We start from the raw sequence: 19,871 nt of genomic DNA, 5'->3' as shown, positions 1-19,871 counted from the left end.
TACAAATAGACTTTATTTTTTTGATCTCTCAGGTAAACTTCAGTGAGTGATAGCACCTCATAATGGGCACATCTGCTGCTGAGAAGGAAAATCATGAATCCTAGTAGAGCAGTATATTTCACTTCATTTGGACGGAAACCTATCAAATTCTAGCTTTATATGCCTTACACTTTATAAGAAAAGGTATATTTCCATAAGTGATGTATGTGCATGTGTCCTTGGTATGAGACTTACAACCTTGTACATTAATTTGTATGTCTTGCGTGCTTTTCTTTCCTCCAGCCCCCCAGTAGCTAAACAGGCATTCCGCGATGCCTGGAGGATTTGTTGTCCACCGGTAACATTAAGGACTTAATTCTTGGACTGGTTATATCCCCATTGGTGGTGTGGTTTGTAGGAAAAGAGTTTGTGTGGCTTTTGTGGCCCTTGAAAGCTCTTTCTTCACTCTGATTGCAGACACGTAGTCCAAATGTCCTAGACGCATTTTCCCTTTCAGAAATAGAGCAACTACAGTTAGTACTTTCTTGAGTAGGTCAGAGTGGTTTGCATTATGAGAAAGCGCTGTTAATAACGCATGTATTACTGTTTTGAAGACTTCTTCAATTAACTCACTAGAGTTTGTTTATTTTCCCTAGTGGATGTTCCTCCAGCTAGTGCCTACTTGGAATGGGTCTTTGAAACAACTCTTAACCGAAGCTGATGCATGGTTTGCCAGGCGCAGGAGAGGTAGGATTAATTGGCATGGCCTTGGGTTGTGGAAGAGGCTGGTCAGAGGTAAAATACGATAGTCTTCCTCCACTTCCCAACTTTCTTCTCTTCTCTCTGGGAAGGCTGGCCTCTGCCAGCAGTCCCCGGGATCAGGTTCTCAGCACCGATAGCCTTTTCACTGTTTTGTCCACATGTTTCAAGTGAGCAGACATGGTCGCTAGTTTTGCTTCGTTGCTTTTGCTATTGTTCAGTTAGGATAAGCTTTTGTTGCCTTCTCGCTAGAAGGCACGTGTGTGTTTCCAAAGAGGAAAAGTTTGGTCTAACAGTTCTGCCAAAAGGGTTTGAGTGTAAGTAATTTCTCGGGTTTAGCTCCAAAAGATGGTTTGCTCGTCCATAAAAACTTTCTGTGCTTAATAAAGTAAACCTCAATGTCAAATACAAATACGCTCTGGAAAATATTTAGAAAACCAACGTGTATTACCGGTGCTCCGTCTTGCAGATTTTGAGGATGACGTTGCCTTCCTGGAATCGGAACAGGGGAATGCGTTCCTGTTGGTGTTCACACACTTGAGATTACAGTATATCATCAGTGACTTGGCGTCAGACAGAATTATTGAGAGAGATTCCCTAATGCCCTCAGGTCAGCGAGTACTCGGCTGCTCCACTTAGAACCATAGAATGTCTCTAGGGATGGGGCCTCCACAGCCTCTCTGGGCAACCCGTTCCAGTGCTTCACCACCCTCATTGTAAAAAAATTTCATCCTTATATCCAGTCTAAATCTCCCCTCCTTTAGTTTAAAACCATCACCCCTTGTCTTGTCACAACAGGCCTGGCTAAAGAGGTTGCCACCAGCCTTCCTACAGCCCCCCTTTAAGCACAGGAAGGCCACAGTAAGGTCTCCCCACAGCCTTCTCTTCTCCAGCTGAACAACCCCAGCTCTCCCAGCCCGGCCTCGCAGCAGAGCTGCTCCAGCCCTCGGAGCATTTCTGTGCCCCCTCTGGCCCCACTCCAACAGCTCCATGTCCTTTCTGTGTTGGGGCCATACAGGCCCTAGGGAGGGACACACAGGCCCAGGGGAAGGATCATGGCCGGGGTGGGGGCGCACTATAGGGATGCAGGGCCCAGTAGCAGGATGGTACTATGGGGCCGTATGTCCCCCAACACTATATATATACACACACATATATATATATGTATACATATATATATGGTCTGGGGTCACAGATTACCCTATGGCTCCCGCTGTCCCCGCAGGGCCGGACCTTCACCCGCAGCACACAGGCCATGGCACAGCAGCAGTGCAGGGGACACCGGTGCTGGTGCCTGGTGGCCTTTGGCCTCACCGCCTTCCTCTTCCTGCTGCTGCTGGCCTTTGGCCCAGGCCTGTGGCTGCCGTGGCCACCCCCCTGCCATCTTCATCATCACCGTCCCCTCCCAGGTGGACACCGAGCCCCTGGTACCTGCGGAGACCCTACACTAACAAACCACTGGAGGCTGTCTGGGGAGACCCTACGATAAATAGAGCCAGGGCTCATTTTGGAGAGACCCTAGAATAAATAAGAACTGGGGCTCGTTTTGGGGAGACCCTACGATTACAGAGCAGCAGGATGATCACTGGGGTGACCCTACATTAAATAAAGACCAGGATCTACTTTGGGGAGTCCCTACAATAACAAAGGGGCCCAATTTGGGAAGACCCTCCCCCAATACCCCAGAACACCCCACTCTGAGGAGACCCACAAAGGGGTGGGAGCAGCTCTGGGGACACCTGGGCTTGGCCCCATGTGCGACCAACCCAGGGTGGGGGAGGACAGGGGCATGCTGTGGCCCTGCCACTGCGGGGGGTACCTGGGAGGGGACACAATGGCACCGGGGGGGTTGGGGGGGTGGGGCCTGGGGATGCAGCACCCACCCCGGGGGGGGGGCACCCATGGCAGTGGGGACATGATTTGGTGACACAGCAGGGTCTCTCCCCCGTGCCTCAGTTTTCCCAAGTGAGAACAGACACCGGAGCCTTGCAGCACCTTTATTGTCACCTGGGGGGAGGGGAGCAGTGTCCCCAAGGGGGGGGTGGGGGAGCATCACCCCGTCCCCCGGCGCTTGCTGAGCTCATCCTGCACCCGCTGACAGAGGGCCCGGCGCAGGGCAGGCTCCATTGGGCTCTGGGCGCACACCCGCTGTGTCACCTCCTCCGCGCTGTCCCCCTGCCCCGTGGCACCCCATCACTGGCCATGCCCCACGGCTGCAGCCCCCATGCTCACTTCATCCCAGGGGACTTGGCACCCACCGGGCACCTCCCTGCCCCATGGGCACCCTCCTGTCCCGTGAGGGGACCCCCCACTTCACCCCAGGGGACCCAGCACCCACCAGCCACCCACTGTGCCCCACAGCACCCCCCTGCCCCATGGGGGACCCCCACTTCAACCCAGGGGACCCAGCACTCACCAGGCAGCCCCCCCCTCACCCATGGGTGCCCAGACTACCCCTCCACCCAGTGTCACCCCTCCTTGTCCACCCACCCACATATGGGTACCCCCAGGGTCCCGCCCAGCCACCCCTGGGAGTGGGGGTGTGGGTGGGGGTCACGGGGTCCCCACCTGGTGCACGACGACAGCAGTGACGTTACCGTCGTCCCCCTCGTACTCCAGACAGAAGAGCCGGGGCCCACGGGTGTCGGGGGGTGGGGACCCCGGGCTGGTGTCTCCCCCAGGACCCCCTGGGGCACTTGCACCCTCAGGGGGCTGCCACCGCCCCCCCCCCCCAACCCGCACAACCAGGGGTGACCCCATCCCCATCAGCCCCTTGGGTGCCACACCATGTTCCCCATGTTCCCCCTTCCTAAGGTGCCCCTCAACCCTACCCAGGGGTGCCTCCCCATGTCCCAGCCCACCCTGAGGTGCCCCCCACCCCTGTGATGCCCTTGAGTGCCCCCCCATTATCCCCCTCCTAGAGTGCTCCTCCACCCCCACCCCACTCAGGGGTGCCACCCACGTCCCAGCCCACCCTGGGGTCCCTCCCCCTTTCCCCCCTTCCCCCCCACGGGTGCTCAACCTCCTCGGCCCGCTCAGGGGTATCCCCCCCACATCCCAACCCACCGTGGGGTGCCCCCCCCCCCATGGGGGCCCCCCCATCCCTAGTGCTCCCTTTGATGCCCCCCCCCCAGCCCACCCGTGGCTGCCACCCACATCCCCATCACCCCCTCGGGTGCCTCCCCCGCCGCCCCAGCCCACCCATGGGTGCCCCCCCTCCCCTCCCCCCCCGTCCCCTCCCCCTCCCCGGGCTCACCGGGCCGGCGGGGCCGGTACACCTGCTGGTCGGGTCGGCGGGGCCGGGGGGGGGTCGGGGTGAGCCGGCCCCGCGCCCGCCCCCGCTCCTGCCGCACCGCCCGCTCGTAGGCGTCCCTGCGCACCGGCGGGGGAGAACCGGAGGGTTACCGCGGGGGGAAACACGACACCGAGAGTGTCATGGGGGGTCCCGGGGACACCGAGGATGACACAGAGGAGACTGGGGCCGCGCTGAGCCAGAGCTGGGGGGTGGCGTGTGTGTGTATCCTCGGGAGGCCCCGAGCCGGTTCAAGGCCCCACGGGTACCGGTACCTGGCGATCTGGTTGCGGCGGATATGCCGCACGAAGCCGTGATTCATATCGAGCCGCCCACCCGGCCGGCAGCCCCAGTCCGCGGCCGCGTCCATCAGCCGCCACCACCAGGGCCGGTCTGCAGGAAGACGAAGGGGTGAGATGCCCCACTGTTAATGGGACGCGGTCCCTTTAAAAGTCCCACCGGCCGCCGCAGGCTCGCTACGCATGCGCTAGAGAGGGATGACGGCACTGCGCATGCGAAGAAGGGACACGACCCGCCCCCTACCGGCGGCTAAGCACATGCGCAGTAGCGAGAACGCAGGCGGCCCGGTCGGTTTGTCACGGCGCATGCGTAGACCCCGCAAATGAGCTTCCGCGCGTGCGCAGTCACCCCCTCCGCCGCGCTCTGACTCCGCCCCCGGCCTGCGCCTGCGCGGTGCGGCCGCCGCGCATGCGCATTGGGCGGGATGTCGAGCCGCGGGAAGCGGGAGCGGGAGGCCCGGGCGGCCCCGCGGGCGGCGGGCGGCAGCTCCTCCTCCTCCTCCTCCTCCTCTTCCTCTTCATCGCGGGGCTTGTCGCGGAGTTCCCGGGATGGGGAGGCGGAGCGGTCCCGGGGGCGGCGGGAGGCGGCGGCGGCGGGTCCGGCCCTCCCGCTCCCGGTGGATCCCGCACGGCTCAAGCGGGAGCCGGGTACCGGTACCGGCTCCTGGGGGGGCTCGGCCGCCCCCGTCGGCCCGGTGCGGGTCAAGCGGGAGCGGGAGCCTGATGGCGACTCCGATCCTGAGTCCGAGCCAGCTGGTGGGGACCGAGAGCGGTGGGAGTGGGCGGGGGGCGGGCGGTCAGCGGGGCTGAGCCTGATCCTGGGGGCTTGGGTCTGGGGTCGGCGGGAGGCACTGGGCTCCCCTTCTTTCCCTAGCGAGACATCCCCCTTTCCCCTAACGCGCCCCCCATCGCTAACGCCCTCTCCCGCCTCCCCAGCGCGCTATGGCCGTTTCGACCCCGAGGATCAGCGCAGCCGGCACTGCCCCTACCTAGATACCATCAACAGGTGAGCCGGAGGGGGCGGGATGGGTTGGGGCACTTTGGGGTCCTCTCGGGGCACCCCCCCCCATCGTGGGGGTCCCCCCCCGTCCCCCACACAGCTCTGTCCCCATCCCAGGAGCGTTCTAGATTTTGATTTCGAGAAGCTCTGCTCCATCTCCTTGTCCCACATCAATGTCTACGCCTGCCTCGTCTGCGGGAAGTACTTCCAGGGTGAGCCCCCCCCGAGGGCTGGGGTGCTGCTGGGGGAGGCACAGGGACACCCAGGGAAAGGGGTGCTGCTGGGGGGTGTGTGGGGGGCACCTAGGGCTGGGGTGCTGCTGGGGGTGGGATGTGGGGGACACCCAAGGCTGGGGTGCTGCTGGGGGTGGGATGTGGGGGACACCCAGGGGCTGGGGTGCTGCTGGGGGGGACATGGACACTCGGAGTGGAAAGAAGCAGCCTCCAGGTGTGGGTTGGGAATCACTTCCATCCCACCTCCACCTTTGCCTGAGTGTTCCATTCCCGCTTTGTTCTCTCTGCGGTCCCGAGGCTCCGTCCACCTCCCCCTCGACCCCCTTGTGCCCCCCACCCCCTGCCTTGACCCCCTCCTCTCCCCTGCAGGCCGTGGGCTGAAGTCTCACGCCTACATCCACAGCGTCCAGTTCAGCCACCATGTCTTCCTCAACCTCCACACCCTCAAGTTTTACTGCCTCCCCGACAACTACGAGATCATTGACTCCTCGCTGGAGGACATCACGGTGCGGGGGGCGGGGGCTGAGCCGCCCCGGGGTTTCGGCTTCATGTCCGCCCCTCGTTGTCCGACACCGTTTCTCTCCCGCAGTACGTGCTGAAGCCCACCTTCACTGCGCAGCAGATCGCCAACCTGGACAAACAGGCTAAGCTCTCCCGTGCCTACGATGGCACCACATACCTGCCCGGCATCGTGGGGCTCAACAATATCAAAGCCAATGACTATGCCAATGCTGTGCTTCAGGTATCGTCTGTGCCGGGGGGGCTCCAGGCTTCATTTGTGGAGTGAAAACCCCCGACACCCCCCCGCCCAGGTCTGGCGGGATGCTTCCCAGGTCCTCTCCCCACAGGCTTTATCCAATGTGCCGCCCTTGAGGAATTACTTTTTGGAGGAGGACAACTACAAGAGCATCCAACGCCCGCCCGGGGACATCATGTTCCTGCTGGTGCAGCGTTTTGGGGAGCTCATGCGGAAGCTGTGGAACCCGCGGAACTTCAAAGCACACGTCTCGCCCCACGAGATGCTGCAGGCCGTCGTCCTCTGCAGCAAGAAGAACTTCCAGATCACCAAGCAAGGTGAGGAGGAGGATGGAATGGTGAGGGGGGGAGGCGCTGGATCTGGCCCCCTCCCTAGGTTCTGATTTACCCTCTGGTTTGCAGGGGACGGGGTGGACTTCCTCTCCTGGTTCCTGAATGCGCTGCACTCGGCTCTGGGTGGCACAAAGAAGAAGAAGAAGAGTGAGCAGAGGGCGATGAAGGCCCCTCATCCCCTTGGGACACCCTCTCAGATGAAGGTTACCACCCCCGGTCCCTCACCAATGTCCTTCTGTCCCCATAGCTATTGTCACCGACGTCTTCCAGGGCTCCATGCGCATCTTCACCAAGAAACTGCCTCACCCAGACCTGGTGAGTATGTGGAGGGACAAAGAGGGGGGCGTTTTTCCCTACCGCAGGGGTCTACAATCCCCTCCTCTGACCCTGTGTCCCGCAGACAGCCGAGGAGAAGGCACAGCTCCTGCAGAACACTGAGTACCAGGAGATGATGGTGGAATCCACCTTCATGTACCTGACACTGGACCTTCCCACTGCCCCGCTCTACAAGGACGAGAAGGAGCAGCTCATCATCCCCCAGGTGCCCCTCTTCAGCATCCTGGCCAAATTCAACGGCGCCACTGAGAAGGAGTACAAAACCTACAAGGAGAACTTTCTCAAGCGCTTTCAGCTCACCAAGCTGCCTCCCTACCTCATCTTCTGCATCAAGCGCTTCACCAAGAACAACTTCTTCGTGGAAAAGAACCCCACCATCGTCAACTTCCCCATCACGTGAGTGCTGAAGAGCTCTGGGTGGGTGCTTGGGGTCCCCATCTCCCGTTGTCTGCATCCCCCCTGGGGGTTTGGAAGAGTCTAAGTCGGGGTTTGGAAGCACCCCAAAGGAGTTTGGAAGCATGTAGGAGGGGCATGGAAGCATCTCGGGGCAGGGTTTGGAAGCATCTAGGTGGGATTTGGAAGCAGTTAAGAAGGGTTTGTAAGCATCTAAGGGGGGGTTGTGGGTGGTCTGGGGGTTACTCTGAGGTCTGGGTGAGGGTGACGCCCAGCTGAGGGGTGTCGGTGCTCCGGGTGTACCCCACAGGAACGTGGACCTGCGGGAGTACCTGTCGGAGGAGGCGCAGGCAGCACACTCCAACACCACCTACGACCTCATCGCCAACATCGTGCACGACGGGAAACCCTCCGAGGGCTCTTACCGTATCCATGTGTTGCACCATGTGAGTGTCCCGGGTCCCTTGGGGGGGTGACAAGGGCGGCGACCCCACTGGCACCATCTCTGTCCCCTCCCATCCCCTCGCAGGGCACTGGGAAGTGGTACGAGCTGCAGGACCTGCAGGTCACCGACATCTTGCCACAGATGATCACCCTCTCGGAGGCGTACATCCAGGTGAGGGGCTCCGGGGATAGTGGGGGCGCTCCCAGGGGACACTTGTCACCCCCCAAGGTGTCCCCTCGCCCCCCTCTGACCCCACCCTCACCCTGCTCTGCCACAGATCTGGAAACGGCGCGAGGAGGATGAGACAAACCAACAAGGTGCCTGAGCCCCACAGGGCCACCCGTGGGCCTCTTGGGGCCACCCATAAGCCCCCTTGGGGCACTTTACAGCCCTTCTGGAGGCACCCGCAGCCCCTTCAGGACCACCGACAACCCCCCTGGGGCCACCCAAAACCCCCTCAGGGGCACCCTCAGCCCCCATGGGGGCACCCAAAACCTCTTCAGGGGCACTCTACAGCCCCTCTGGGGGCATTCAAACCCCTCTGGAACCACCCAGAGTCCCCTTCAGGGGCACTCTCAGCCCCCCTGGGGGCACTTACAGTCCCCCGGGGACACCCCAAACCCCCTCAGGGGCACCCAAAGCCCCCGCAGGGCACCCACAGCCCCCCTGGGTGCACCCCAACTGCTCCCCTGTGCCCCTCCTGCCATTAAAAGCCACCCGCTGTACTTTGGTAACTCTTTTCCGCCTCCGCTCTTTTCTGGGCGCTGAGGGAAGGTCATGGCTTTCACAGCTTCTGGGGATGTGTGAAAACCCACCTCCGTTCGGAGAAAGCTGCCCCCCCCATACACACCCCATCACCCCCCCACACATGCTGAAACACCCTGAAAAACTGGGGACACAGGTCAGGGTGCTCTGCAAGCTTTATTTGGGGGCTGGGGGTGAGGGGGGCAGCTGGGGTCACTCCTTGTGCTCTCCTAAGCCCAGACGTGCTCCTGGGGAGAGCAGGGTGGGGGGGGGTGAGGTGGGCGCCAGCCCCCGCCTTTGTCCCCTGCTTTGGGGACAAGGATGTCCCCAACTCACCTGGCAGCGGCGGGCGGCCTCGGGGCTGGAGCACCAGTAGGTCAGGCCCAGGGCGCAGAGCCCCAGGTTTGGAGACAGCGTGGGGAGGTCCTTGTGGGGTGGGACATGGGTGTCAGGGGCTCCCCGGGACCCCCCAGCGTGGGGACACCCCTGGGACCCCTCTAAGGCCGTGATGTCTGCAGTGCATCCCTTGGCACTGTGGCACTCTCAGTGCCCCCCTTGGCGGGGGGGGCGGTCCTGTAGCTGGTGGCACCCCTGACTGTGTCCCCTGGGGGCTGCAACACCCTTGGGGACCCTGGCATGTTCTGTGGGGGCGTGACAACTTTCGGGGACCTTGTTGTGTCCCCCTCAGGGCTGTGATGCCCTGGAACGTGTCCCAGGAGCCCCTCCAGTGCCAGCACCCTGTACCGCTGCGCCAGGCACTGGCATGTGCCCACCACCACCACCGGCAGCACCCGGCACAGCTCCGCTGCTGCCATCCACAGCGCCTGCTTGGGGATGGTGGCCTCGGCGCGGGCCATGAAGGTGCTGCACAGCCAGCGCAGCGGCAGCGGCACGGGCAGGGCCTCACCGGCGGCCTCCTGGGGATGGGCGTTCACTCTGGAGCCTAATGGTGGGGTTGCAGCCATGCATTGCGCCTGCCATTGGGGCCTGTGGGTGCCTGGCTCCAGAGCTGGGCTCAGGGCTGTGGGTGCCTGCGGGGATGCCCCCATTCGTGGGCGTGGGGGGGCCCTTGAGGAGGGTGCCCAGGTAAACACCCATGGGGGTACCCACAAAGCCAGCCATGGAGATGCCCACAGACACCTGTGGAGGTACTCATGGAGCCACCCATGTCCCTGCCCACGGGGATACCCACAACACCTGCCCCACAAACACACTCACTATCTGGAAGACCCCGTACCTGCAGGAGGGTGCTGAGCATCCCCAGGAGCAGAGCAGGGGGGGCCCCCCCGCAGCTCGCCAGGGCACATTGAGCCATGGTAGCAGGAGGCCCGGGCAGCCCCATGGGCGGTGATGATGCCTCCTCCTCCTCTTCGTCTTCATCATGGGGCTTGTCACGGAGTTCCCAGGATGGGGAGGTGGAGCGGTCCTGGGGCCAGCAGGAGGCGGTGGTGGCTGGTCTGGCCCTCCTGCTCCCGGTGGATCCCGCACGGCTCAAGCGGGAGCCGGGACCTCCGGACCATGGGAGGTTTGTGGCATGGGATTTTGAAAGCTGTGTGCTTGCGTGCGCCCATCTTGCAGTCTCTTCTTTCTAAACACGCAGTTGGAGCCACTCGACTGGAAGTGGGCTGGGTGAGCCGACAGCGAGCGGGACTGAAAGGGGCTGAACGGCCGGGCCCAGAGGGTGCCGCTCGGTGGCAGCAAGCCTAGCGCAAGGCCAGGACGTAGCAGCGTCTCCCGGGGGTCAATAGTGGCTCTGATCCTGCTTCGCCCCTCCCTCACCTAACGCTCTGGGTGATGGATGGGGCAGAGCGCCTCCTCAGCAAGTTGGCAGGTGTCACCAGCCCGAGAGGAGCTGGCGATTCGGCCAGGGGGTCCTGCTGCCATCCTGGGGCACCTGGGGAGGCTGCAGAGCTGGGCTGACAGGGACCTCATGCAGTTCAGGAACGGGAAGTGCAAAGGCTGCTCAGTGCCGAGCACTGGCACAGGTGGCCCAGGGAGCTTGTGGAGTCTTCAGCCTTGGGGATGTTCCACAGCCCTCTGCACATGGGCACAACCAAGTGGCTGCAAGGTGCCCTCCCTGAGCAGCGGGGTGGGACCATCTAACTCCACCCTCCGGCGACCTCCCAGCCAGCCTCAAGGAGTCAGTGATTCTATGAAATGGATGCTGAGATCCATTGGATCCAGCCACCGACGCTGTCCCCCTGGGGAGGAGCCCAGGCAGCAGCAGGTGGTTCTCTGCCGGAGCTGTGGCCCCTGGGGCGCAGGTGGGAGCAGGAGAACAGCGTCTGGAGGATGGGATGGCAGAGACGACGTGCTGTGGGCCCACAGGAGTGTGTCTCTCTCTGCCTCTTGGTATAGGAAAAGCCTGAGATGCACTTCTAAGTATACGTATCGAAATCTGTGAACGGGGAGAATAGTGATACCAAGAGATTTGTAGGACATAAGCGTAGCTGTGTCTTTGTGTTTGAAAAGTTTCCTTGCTTCTGTCTCTTGCGACTTAATTTTTTTTAGTCTCCTGGTCTTAACCCTGGTGTCCAGAGGACATGTTCTTCTTTGCTAAAGAAATGGCTGAGAGTCTCCTACGATGTTATTGCAGAGCAAGGAAAGCGCTTCCGGAGTGGACCTGTACAGCACTTGCTGACCCAGTCCAACTTTAGTGTTCATTGGGACTCAGGGGTAGGAACCTGAAGGGAAGTTGCTGGTGCTGGGTCTCTGTATTTGTTGTGCATCCAAGGACGAAGGCTTCCTTGCTGCTTCCTCGCACAGAAGCTCTGAAAGGAATAAATCCTAGTGCGTACCTACAAAAACAAGCAACTACCATTAGATGTTCCTTGTGTAGGTCAGAGTGGTTTTGCTTATGAAAAGTTCCCTTCATAAATTTTGTTCTGCATGAAGGTAAATATGAATTATTTTTCTTGTTCCGTGTGCTGCTTTTGAGAGTTTTAATTTGAATTAAGTGTCTTACTTGAGTTATTTGTGGGTTTTTAACTCCCCACAGGATGGCTTAATCCAGTAATGTGATGAAACAATGAGGAAACTGTGTGTGGTTATTACAATTCAGCAGGGGACATACGGGTTAGGCTCTGGGAAGAAACGGTAAGAATTCCTTTCTAATTAAAAGTGTGGATTTATAAGCAGTGAGATAATGCCCAGGTTAGGTTGGTGGTTTTCTGTTTGTGGTTTCTTTGGTTTGGTTTTTGGTTTTTGTTTTTTTTTTTTCTAAATGTATGTGGCTTGGGCTCTGCTTGTTCTGTTTAGTTTTTGGGTTTCTACTATAACCAGTTACCTTAAATTTGGTGTAGATTCTGGTCAATTGATCGGCCTGTGCTGTGAATGAATGAATCACTTTCCCTCCTCTTGCTTCTGGCTTCGATTAATACCTTCGTAGACGGAGAAGAGACTGTCTTCCTCACTAGATCTGGCAAAGTCAAATACGAAGGAACTCGGTTATCCTGTGCTCACAACGTCTATTTAAAAGTGTCCTTCGAACAGCAGGTGGAGGCAGTGTGTCGTAGACCGCTGTGTCGAGCTGAGGTGGAGCTTGGGTGAATGGTTTGGTCGGTTATGACCGGTAGATGGGGCAGGGTTTGACCTCGAGCAAGTGATAACAGTTTATACTATGCGTAAATCCCAGAAGAACAGATCCGATCGTGGATAGGTGGTATTTTATATGCTTAAGTGATGTATAAAGTCAGTATAATCCATCTGGCGATTAACATTGGTGCAGATGGTAATCATAGTGCAAAGGCATCTTCATTCTGTATTAAAAAATAAGGTAACTGTGGGTGAGTGACCCTTTAGATCCTTAATTGAAAGATGACAGAGGAGAACTGTGGATTATTTTCATGTGAAGTGGCTGTGTCAGCATGTGAATAAGATGTTGCAAACCAGACATTTGCCAGTACTGCGCTTGGTTTCCTTCTCTTAACGTTGCTGTTTGTTATCGCTTACCAGAACTGCAACAGGCAGCCTTTTCTTAGTGTTCTTCAGCGGACAGATTTTGTGTCTGTGCTCAAACCCATCAGCCTTCTGCCTACATACGTCAGAGGAAGAATGTTCTTAAATTGTTACGAGATTAATTGCAACTTTGAGGCTGGTTTGCCTGTGCTTATTGAAAAAGAATGTGCTCTACCACTGATAATGAATTTAAAAAAAAAGGAAAAAAACCCCAAACTTGAATTCCAAGGGAACTGGGAGAGCAGGGAGGGAAGAGCAGCGTGATGTGGAGACCTCTACAGGTGTAATGAAGTGTAAGTGAAGAGGTTAATACTGGATGGCCCTTGTAATCTGTTGGTGGTGGTGTGTAGCCAAAAGCTGTGTTAAGATCAGGAACTTTTGCTCGTCCTTTAAAAGGAGGCTTGGATAAATATTGGTGGTGCCCTTTTGAACTGATGCTGCCAGCATCCAGTGTCTGAGGTGATTGCATCGTACCCAAGAGAGCCTTGAAACATGGAAATTGCTGGGTAGTTTGTATTGTGGTGTAAGCCTTTTAGATTATTCTAGATGAAATAGTTCTCAGGGAGGTATAAAGAAGGCGACCATGTTGAAGAGTTGAAAGAAATGGTGTAACACTTCCTGAGCAGTATTTTTCCTCTTAACCTTTACAGATTAACAGATGAACTACAGTTGAAATATGGCGTATGACATAGGTTCATATACAAAAATAGTGAAGATGCTCTGTCTCCTGATTGTTTTTTTTTTTGTTTCTTTTTCCTCCTAGCACATCCATTCTCTGTTCCTCCCCTGTGCACTTTTCCTTAAATCATTGTAATGGTTTCTGTTGCACTCTGGTGAATTCCCATTTTGGTCCTATCACAGCCTGAATCTTAACTCGGGAGTCAGTAGGGCAAGGGCTGGTTTTATGTTTTGAATCTGGGACTCCGAAGGCAATCTCAGCACTGTGATCTCACCCTTCTGTCACCCTCAGCAACAACCAACCTGTTTTGTTTTCCTGCTAACAGTGGTTCTCGCCGCTCCTGCCATCCCAGTCCATTCCTCCCTAGAGTTTGTTCTCATCTGAGACCTTGTGGACTTGCCGCTGTTCATTAGCTTGACTGAAAAGAACTTACGTGCTGGGCTTTTGGCTGCTTCTGATCCCTTCTGCGTAACTGCCTTAGCAGCTGTTAGGTTTTGTTCTGCTGTATCTCTTGGTTGCAGCTGTTAAATTAATGCAGCTGACAGAACCTTCGCAGAATCACAGACTGGTGGGGGTTGGAAGAGCCCTCTGGAGCTCACCCCGTCCCACCCCTGCTGGAGCAGGCACCCCCAGAGCAGGGGCACAGGGCCGCGTCCAGGCGGGGGGTGAATGTCTCCAGGGAAGGGACCCCACAGCCTCTCTGGGCAGCCTGTGCCCCTGCTCTGGCACCTGCACAGGGAAGGGGTTTGTCCTCATGTTCAGGTGGAACCTCCCGTGTTCCAGCTTGTGCCCGTTGCCCCTTGGCCTGGCATTGGGCACTATTGAAAAGAGCCTGGCCCATCCTCCTGACACCCGCCCTTTAAATACTTATAGGTATTTATGAAATCCCCCCTCAGCCTTCTCTTCTCCAGGCTGAACCAGCACAAGTGTGTCAGCCTTTCCTCACAAGGGAGATGCTCCAGCCCCCTGATCACCTCGGTAGCTCTCCGTACCATCTTCCTGGTGTTCTCAGAGGAAGACATGGCTTATGTTTATTGCTAGTAGGGGACAGCTTCTGTTCTGTTTGTTTTTACCATACCTGTGATAAGGCACTGTTTCCTTTATCTTTTGATTCTGTTTTCCTCTTGTTTAACTTGTGTAGAATTCTGTTGGGGATTCAGAGAGTGGCATCTGCTCCCAAGAGCTTGTTACCCAGCTCCTTGGCTGAACAGAACTTAGCGCACTGAGAAAACATGTTGAGTTGCATCACTTCTGGCAACCGTGGATGCTTGATAAGATGAAAATAGTCCTGAGTTACTCAGTGTTAGCAGTTGATATTTATCTGAACTGCCTCTTCTGTACCTGCGGCCTGGAGCTGAATCACACACGCGCGTTATCAGGTGGTGGGTTTGCACAGGCTGTCCAGTTAATAAGTGTAACCTTATTATTGCAATGTGATTTTATTTCTATATTTCAAGTGCCTATGAACACCCCCATTCCCGGCTCCAAAGACGACACCAAGCTTATTTTTTTGTTCTTGTTGTTTTTCAATTTTAGAATGGCTGTCCTCTGTTTACAAACAGCAGTGGCTTGCCGTGCTCAGAGCAGAACAAGGCAATGATATTGGGTAGGTATATTACAGGCTTTCCTTTCTTTCTTTCTTAAACTAGAAAATTTCCTCTCATATAAATTCTGACAAGATTAACTTTTGGAGTTCTAGGTTGTATGGTTCTTAACAGCATCAGCCAACTGAAAACAGCAATGTGGTGGACTTTTTTGAATTCAATATAGTGACTTAGTTAAACATTCGAGAATGGGAAGGGTCACTCCATTACTTGCCTAGAAGAAGTGCACAAAGGAAAATTCAGTTATGCTCAAGTTAGAATGGTTCACAGAGGGATCGTGGATGCAGGGGATAAGCAGGACCCTCCCATTGAGTCACAAGGTTCAGAAGAGATGCCCTTGCTTTCTAAACTCCTTTCAGTGAGGAGCCTAGGTGCGGCTAGGTCCAATCTTAGTCTCAGACTTGGTCAATGGTTTATGTGAACAGAGATAATACATATATTCACACTGCACACAAACAGGTTAACCTGTGAGTAAAAATTATCTTTTTGTGAGTTTCATGAATTACTCACATTTTTGTGCTGATATTCATCGGCGCACGGCCGGTGAACCTCGCAAAATCAGGCCTTTGAGTCCTTGCAAAAACGTCAACAGAAGATCCCTCCATCCTTGCAAAACCTACCCTGAGAGGCGTCCCAGCCCACAGGAGATACAGGGTCACGTGGCCGGCTGCGGTGCAGGAGAGCTCAAAAGGTCTCCGTCTTGGATCACTATTTATAGGATCGAGATGATTGGCTTTGGTCAATATTTTACATTCTGGCCACAATTCTGGTACGCAGGTCGGGGCAGATGGCCCAGGTGTGGTCAGAGATTGCCTGAGGCCCAGGTCGTTGTGACCAAGATAACAACACAATAGGGCTCACCCTGGGATCTCAGAGGGGTGGGGGGGCTGCACCATCACAGCATTGCACCGCCCTTGAGGAAATGCCATGACGACTGCTATGTTTCTGTGCCCTTTCAGAGATGTACAGGTAGCTGTGCTTAGTGGAACACCCTGACTGGCATCTGTGCGCATAACGTGTAGTTGGGTTTCTTCAGCCTGTGCCTCACAAGGATCGTCAGTGGTGGCTTGTTGATTTAACAGATGTGACATGTATTCGTGTGACCACAAACTGTTCCCTTCTGCTTGGTTTTGCTACATTGCATTGAGCCTGACTTGAACCAAAGGCCGTGCAGTCTGTGGCAGCGTTCAGTGGTAGAGTTACAGATCTCCCACCTGCCTTTTGAAGTGAAGAGTGAGTGTTCTCTTGATGTACTTCTGTGGCAGCGAGTGGTTCAGGATTTTCCACCCGGAGGTTTTGACTGGATCGTTAGTGAACGGATCATAGAATGCCCTGAGCTGGAAGGGACCCACAGGGACCACCGAGTCCAACCCCTGTCCCTGCACAGGACACCCCAAATTCACACCGTGTCTCTGAGGGCCGTGTCCAAGTGCTTCTGGAATATGGCCAGGCTGGTGCCGTGATGCCTCCCTGGGAGCCTGTGCCAGGGCTCCACCACCCTCTGGGGGAAGGACCTTTCCCTAATGCCCAGCCTAACCCTCCCCTGGCACATCTCCCTGCCGTCCCCTCGGGGCCTGGCGTTGGGCACCAGAGAGCAGAGACCAGCCCTGCCCCTCCTCCTCCCCTTGGGAGGGAGCTGCAGAGCGCCATGAGGCTGCCCTCGGCCTCCTCTGCTCCAGCTGAACAAACCCAGGGACTTCAGCCGCTCCTCGTACGGTTTCCCCTCTAAACCCTTCCCCAACTCCGCGGCCTCCTCTGGACACTCTCCAGTAGCTTTATACCCTCCATGTCCTGCGGCGCCCAACGCTGCCCACAGCGCTCGGGGTGAGGCCGCCCCAGCGCGGGGCAGAGCGGGACAATCCCCTCCCTCGCCCGGCTGCGATGCAGGGCTCGGTGCCCCCCAGGGCATGGTTGGCCCTCTGGGCTGCCAGGGCACACTGTTGGCTCAAGTTCAACTTGCCGTCGAGCAGAGCCCCCAGGTCCCCCTGCAGAGCTGCTCCCCAGCCCCTTGCTCCCCAGGCTGGCTGTATAGCCAGCGTCCAATTTTTTGGATGTTGGACCAACCGGTAGCTGAAAGAAAAGAATTAGGGTTTTATAAGACCATCCTTTGATCCAGATCTGCTGCCCTTCCTCTCGCACTTACTGCCTGTATCAGTATCTTAACACTTTTTTTTCCTTAGAGATAAGGATGCAAACTCAGTCAAGCCGAGCGAAATGTGAGGTCTGACTCCCAGTGAGCTGAAGTAAGGCTCTATTTTCATATCCCACCTGGAGCAGAGCGTAATTGCACCCGCTTATTCTAGGGCTGCCAGCATGGAAATTACATTGCTTTGAAATATGTGATGTGGTTTGCCCTTTTGATAACTTCAGAGAGGAGGAGAAAATGTTTCTCTCCTCGTTTATGTAGTTTGCATTTAAAAGGACTAAACATTTTCCTCACTCCAGAATTTGGGAATTTTTTAGTGTAATACTGGAGTTTGTGACTTTGAACTGTAGCTGCTCAAGGTTTACTTGTTGTGCTAAAGTGGATCACTGCTTTTTTTAATTAAGCATGTGTTCTGTGGCAGATGCGAGAGAGATCTTTCAAGTCCATGACTGGAGTCGTTTCTATTCTAATGGACTCTTTGGCGGTGTTTAAGAAGGAAATAGGATAACTTGACTGTTCGCTAAGCACATGGTAGGCCAGCGTAAGCGGTTACAGCTGGAAGTTTTGCATCTTCTGAGGCTGCTCGAGGAATTGTGAGGGGGGAATGCTACCGTCTCTCTGACATTATGTACTAATGTTTGTGAAAGTTGTCACTAATTAAACAGAAATGAACCTTTTATCACCATTACTGAATTTGGGTCAGCTACGTAAGCAGTTCAGCTAGAAGGTGTGTAGAAAGCACGTGGGAGGTTCTTGGATGAGTTTGGTTAGCATGATTAGCGTGTTTGCTTAACTTAATCATAAAATACTTAAGCGTCCAGGACTGGTTTTTACAGAAACGGGGCAAAAAGACCACAGACCAAGCTTGTTCGTAAAAGGCACGGCCACAAGCTCTTGCAGTGTTTGTACAGTAGGAAGAGAAGAGGTGCAGCGTTTCTTCTTGCTTGTGGAGCTTGAAGTGTGTTGTTTGGTAGTGCGGGTTCATAATTTAACGTGGGGGTGGTGGGGGGGGTTGCCTTTCATTGCGATTTATGCTACTCACTTCAAGCGTTTGTCCTCAGTGTAACTTGAAGAGTTTCTGGCAATGGTTGCTTATTTGGTTAACGATGTCATCGTGTCTAAAGTTAAGTGAGTAACATACCTCTGGAAAACTGGGCCTGATTTTACTCATGCTGGCTCTGCAAGGTTTCTCTATGTGCCGAAGCAGCAGTGGAAACTGTTGGGTGAAACAAGTTCATATTGGTGTAGGATGCCAGAATCAAGAGCTCGTGGCACTTGGTGGTCGCTGGGGGTAAACTTTTCTCCAGCCGCTTGAGAAATCTTTGAGTGTCGCTCTGGGTGCCGCTTCATAGCGCTGCTATTTTGCAGAGTCCTGCAGCTCTTCCTCAGCAGCAGCACTCGTTGATGTTTGTGCCTAGTAAGTCGGGACTACCGTGTTTAAAATGGACTTGGTTCTTTTAGGAGGATTGGGGAATGCATGTCATTGCAACGGCTATTATATCTGTACCTGGAAAGGTTCTCTGGTAAAAGTCCTACCTGCCGAGGCTTATATTGCAGTTTTGTAGAGTAGTCGGATGTTCACGGGATGATTTGGGTTGGAAGGGACCCTGGCAGGTCATCTAGTCTAACCTGGGCACAGAGAAGGGTCAGCTGTGTGCTCAGACCGGTTTACTGGGGTCTGTTCAGCTCTTCCACGTTAAAGTACCGTACAAAGCTGTTTAAGTATCCTTAAAGATGCCCTTTTTTTTTTTTGTAGGCCTCAGGAAATAAATAAAGAGGAACTGGAAGGAAACAGCATGAGGTGTGGTCGAAAACTTGCAGAGGGCGGCCATGTAAGTACGGCACGTGGCTACGTCTGTGCGCAGCTGACACGTCTTAGACGTGCTAGGTATTTTCAAAACATGTCGGTCTTAATTGTCAAACTGCATCAAAAAGAGGTAACGGAGATGCTACGTTAAAGAAATTATTTTATTCTCCCTAGAAGGATGAAAACGCTTGCTGTCTTTGAGATGAATAAGGAGTTAGTGACTTAATTGTGCTCTGGCACTGCAAGCAAGCCCGTGTTTGGAAAAACCTCTGTTGCATGAAAGGAGGGAATGTAGCCATGACTTATCATTGGAGACGTGTAAAATACATTCAGTTAAAATAAAGTTCTGATCACTGATGTCCTTTTCTTTTTAACTGGAAAAGGAAGCTTTCCAGATAAACTGCGTAACAGCCACAGCCAGAACCCCGCTGTGTTCCGTGTACGTCTGTGTGTCTTTAGGTAGCAGGTCCTGTGAGAGCACAGGAGACACGAATATTTTCTTCCCCACTGAAGTCACTTAACATGAGGCTGTTGTACTCTGAGGAGCACTTTAGGCACGAATGGGGTGTGTAGTTAAGTGCTGCTCAGACATACAGCAGCAGGTACCAGGACGCAGAAGTATTTTAGATCCGCTTGTGTTAAATGTATTTCCGTATGTTTGGAAGGCAGCTGACGCGAAGCTTGTCTCGTGTACTCGTCTGCCTGCAAAGGCTGGCCGCTACAGTGAGTGGTTGCCTACCGGGGCGTCTTATGTCTCAAAGAGGTGTTGGCAAGGATCCTTGAATCCACCAGACATCTCTGTAGCCGAGAATCCCGGTCCCAAGTTTGAGCTGTTGGAGAAGCGGCACTTCTCATTTGTGTTGTGGCCAGTGCTCAGAGGGGCTGGTTTGTTTCTGTGTTTTTTAACTTGTGCTCTTCAGTACTGCTGGCGGTGGACTGGGTTCAACTTTGGCTTTGACCTTCTTGTCACTTATACAAATGGTTACATCATTTTCAAGCGGAATACGCTGGATCAGCCGTGCAGTGGATCAGTCAGTCTGCAGCCTCGGAGAAACATAGCCTTCAGGTAAATAATCACCAAGGAGGCAGAGCCTGTGGCGTGTGCTAAG

At 55.3% G+C, this 19,871-nt stretch overlaps 3 protein-coding genes across 3 annotated transcripts in view; 2 read left to right on the top strand and 1 right to left on the bottom strand.

Annotated features, from left to right (window-relative positions):
- The window catches only part of LOC142068215 (germ cell-less protein-like 1), a 27,734-nt gene extending 7,863 nt beyond the window's left edge, over positions 1-19,871 (top strand). Inside the window, exons 7-11 of the mRNA XM_075117491.1 lie at positions 636-726; positions 1,208-1,348; positions 14,742-14,811; positions 18,712-18,787; positions 19,683-19,871. Of these exons, the coding sequence (XP_074973592.1) occupies positions 636-726; positions 1,208-1,348; positions 14,742-14,811; positions 18,712-18,787; positions 19,683-19,832 (528 nt within the window). The 3' untranslated portion in view covers positions 19,833-19,871. The remainder of the gene's footprint in view (positions 1-635; positions 727-1,207; positions 1,349-14,741; positions 14,812-18,711; positions 18,788-19,682) is intronic.
- On the bottom strand, positions 2,722-4,525 carry C24H2orf68 (chromosome 24 C2orf68 homolog). Its single transcript, XM_075117413.1, has 4 exons — positions 4,306-4,525; positions 3,995-4,110; positions 3,307-3,425; positions 2,722-2,913 (listed from the first exon to the last, which is right to left on the bottom strand). The coding sequence occupies exons 1-4, from the start codon at positions 4,398-4,400 to the stop codon at positions 2,791-2,793; spliced, it is 453 nt and encodes a 150-aa protein (XP_074973514.1). The 5' UTR covers positions 4,401-4,525; the 3' UTR covers positions 2,722-2,790.
- On the top strand, positions 4,727-8,559 carry USP39 (ubiquitin specific peptidase 39). Its single transcript, XM_075117383.1, has 12 exons — positions 4,727-5,085; positions 5,266-5,335; positions 5,447-5,541; positions 5,932-6,068; positions 6,152-6,304; positions 6,411-6,636; positions 6,721-6,798; positions 6,899-6,966; positions 7,052-7,383; positions 7,691-7,826; positions 7,910-7,996; positions 8,103-8,559. Exons 1-12 carry the CDS (start codon positions 4,755-4,757, stop codon positions 8,148-8,150), a joined length of 1,761 nt encoding a protein of 586 aa, XP_074973484.1. The 5' UTR covers positions 4,727-4,754; the 3' UTR covers positions 8,151-8,559.

The sequence above is a fragment of the Phalacrocorax aristotelis genome, chromosome 24 (genome assembly GCF_949628215.1).
Source record: "Phalacrocorax aristotelis chromosome 24, bGulAri2.1, whole genome shotgun sequence".
Classification (NCBI taxonomy): domain Eukaryota; kingdom Metazoa; phylum Chordata; class Aves; order Suliformes; family Phalacrocoracidae; genus Phalacrocorax; species Phalacrocorax aristotelis.
The sequence above is the reverse complement of the archived record's forward strand: the minus strand, read 5'-3'. Positions and strand labels throughout refer to the sequence as shown.

What these genes read in the sequence shown, in the direction of transcription:
- USP39 (XM_075117383.1), top strand. Translation starts at nt 4,755, where the DNA reads ATGTCGAGCCGCGGGAAGCGGGAGCGGGAGGCCCGGGCGGCCCCGCGG. An exon ending in CTGCGGGAAGTACTTCCAGG is followed by an intron (nt 5,542 to 5,931) that starts GTGAGCCCCCCC and finishes TCTCCCCTGCAG; the next exon opens with GCCGTGGGCTGAAGTCTCAC. An exon ending in CACAAAGAAGAAGAAGAAGA is followed by an intron (nt 6,799 to 6,898) that starts GTGAGCAGAGGG and finishes CTGTCCCCATAG; the next exon opens with CTATTGTCACCGACGTCTTC.
- C24H2orf68 (XM_075117413.1), bottom strand. Translation starts at nt 4,400, where the DNA reads ATGGACGCGGCCGCGGACTGGGGCTGCCGGCCGGGTGGGCGGCTCGAT. An exon ending in GTACCGGCCCCGCCGGCCCG is followed by an intron (nt 3,426 to 3,994) that starts GTGAGCCCGGGG and finishes CAAGTGCCCCAG; the next exon opens with GGGGTCCTGGGGGAGACACC. An exon ending in CTGCTGTCGTCGTGCACCAG is followed by an intron (nt 2,914 to 3,306) that starts GTGGGGACCCCG and finishes GCCACGGGGCAG; the next exon opens with GGGGACAGCGCGGAGGAGGT.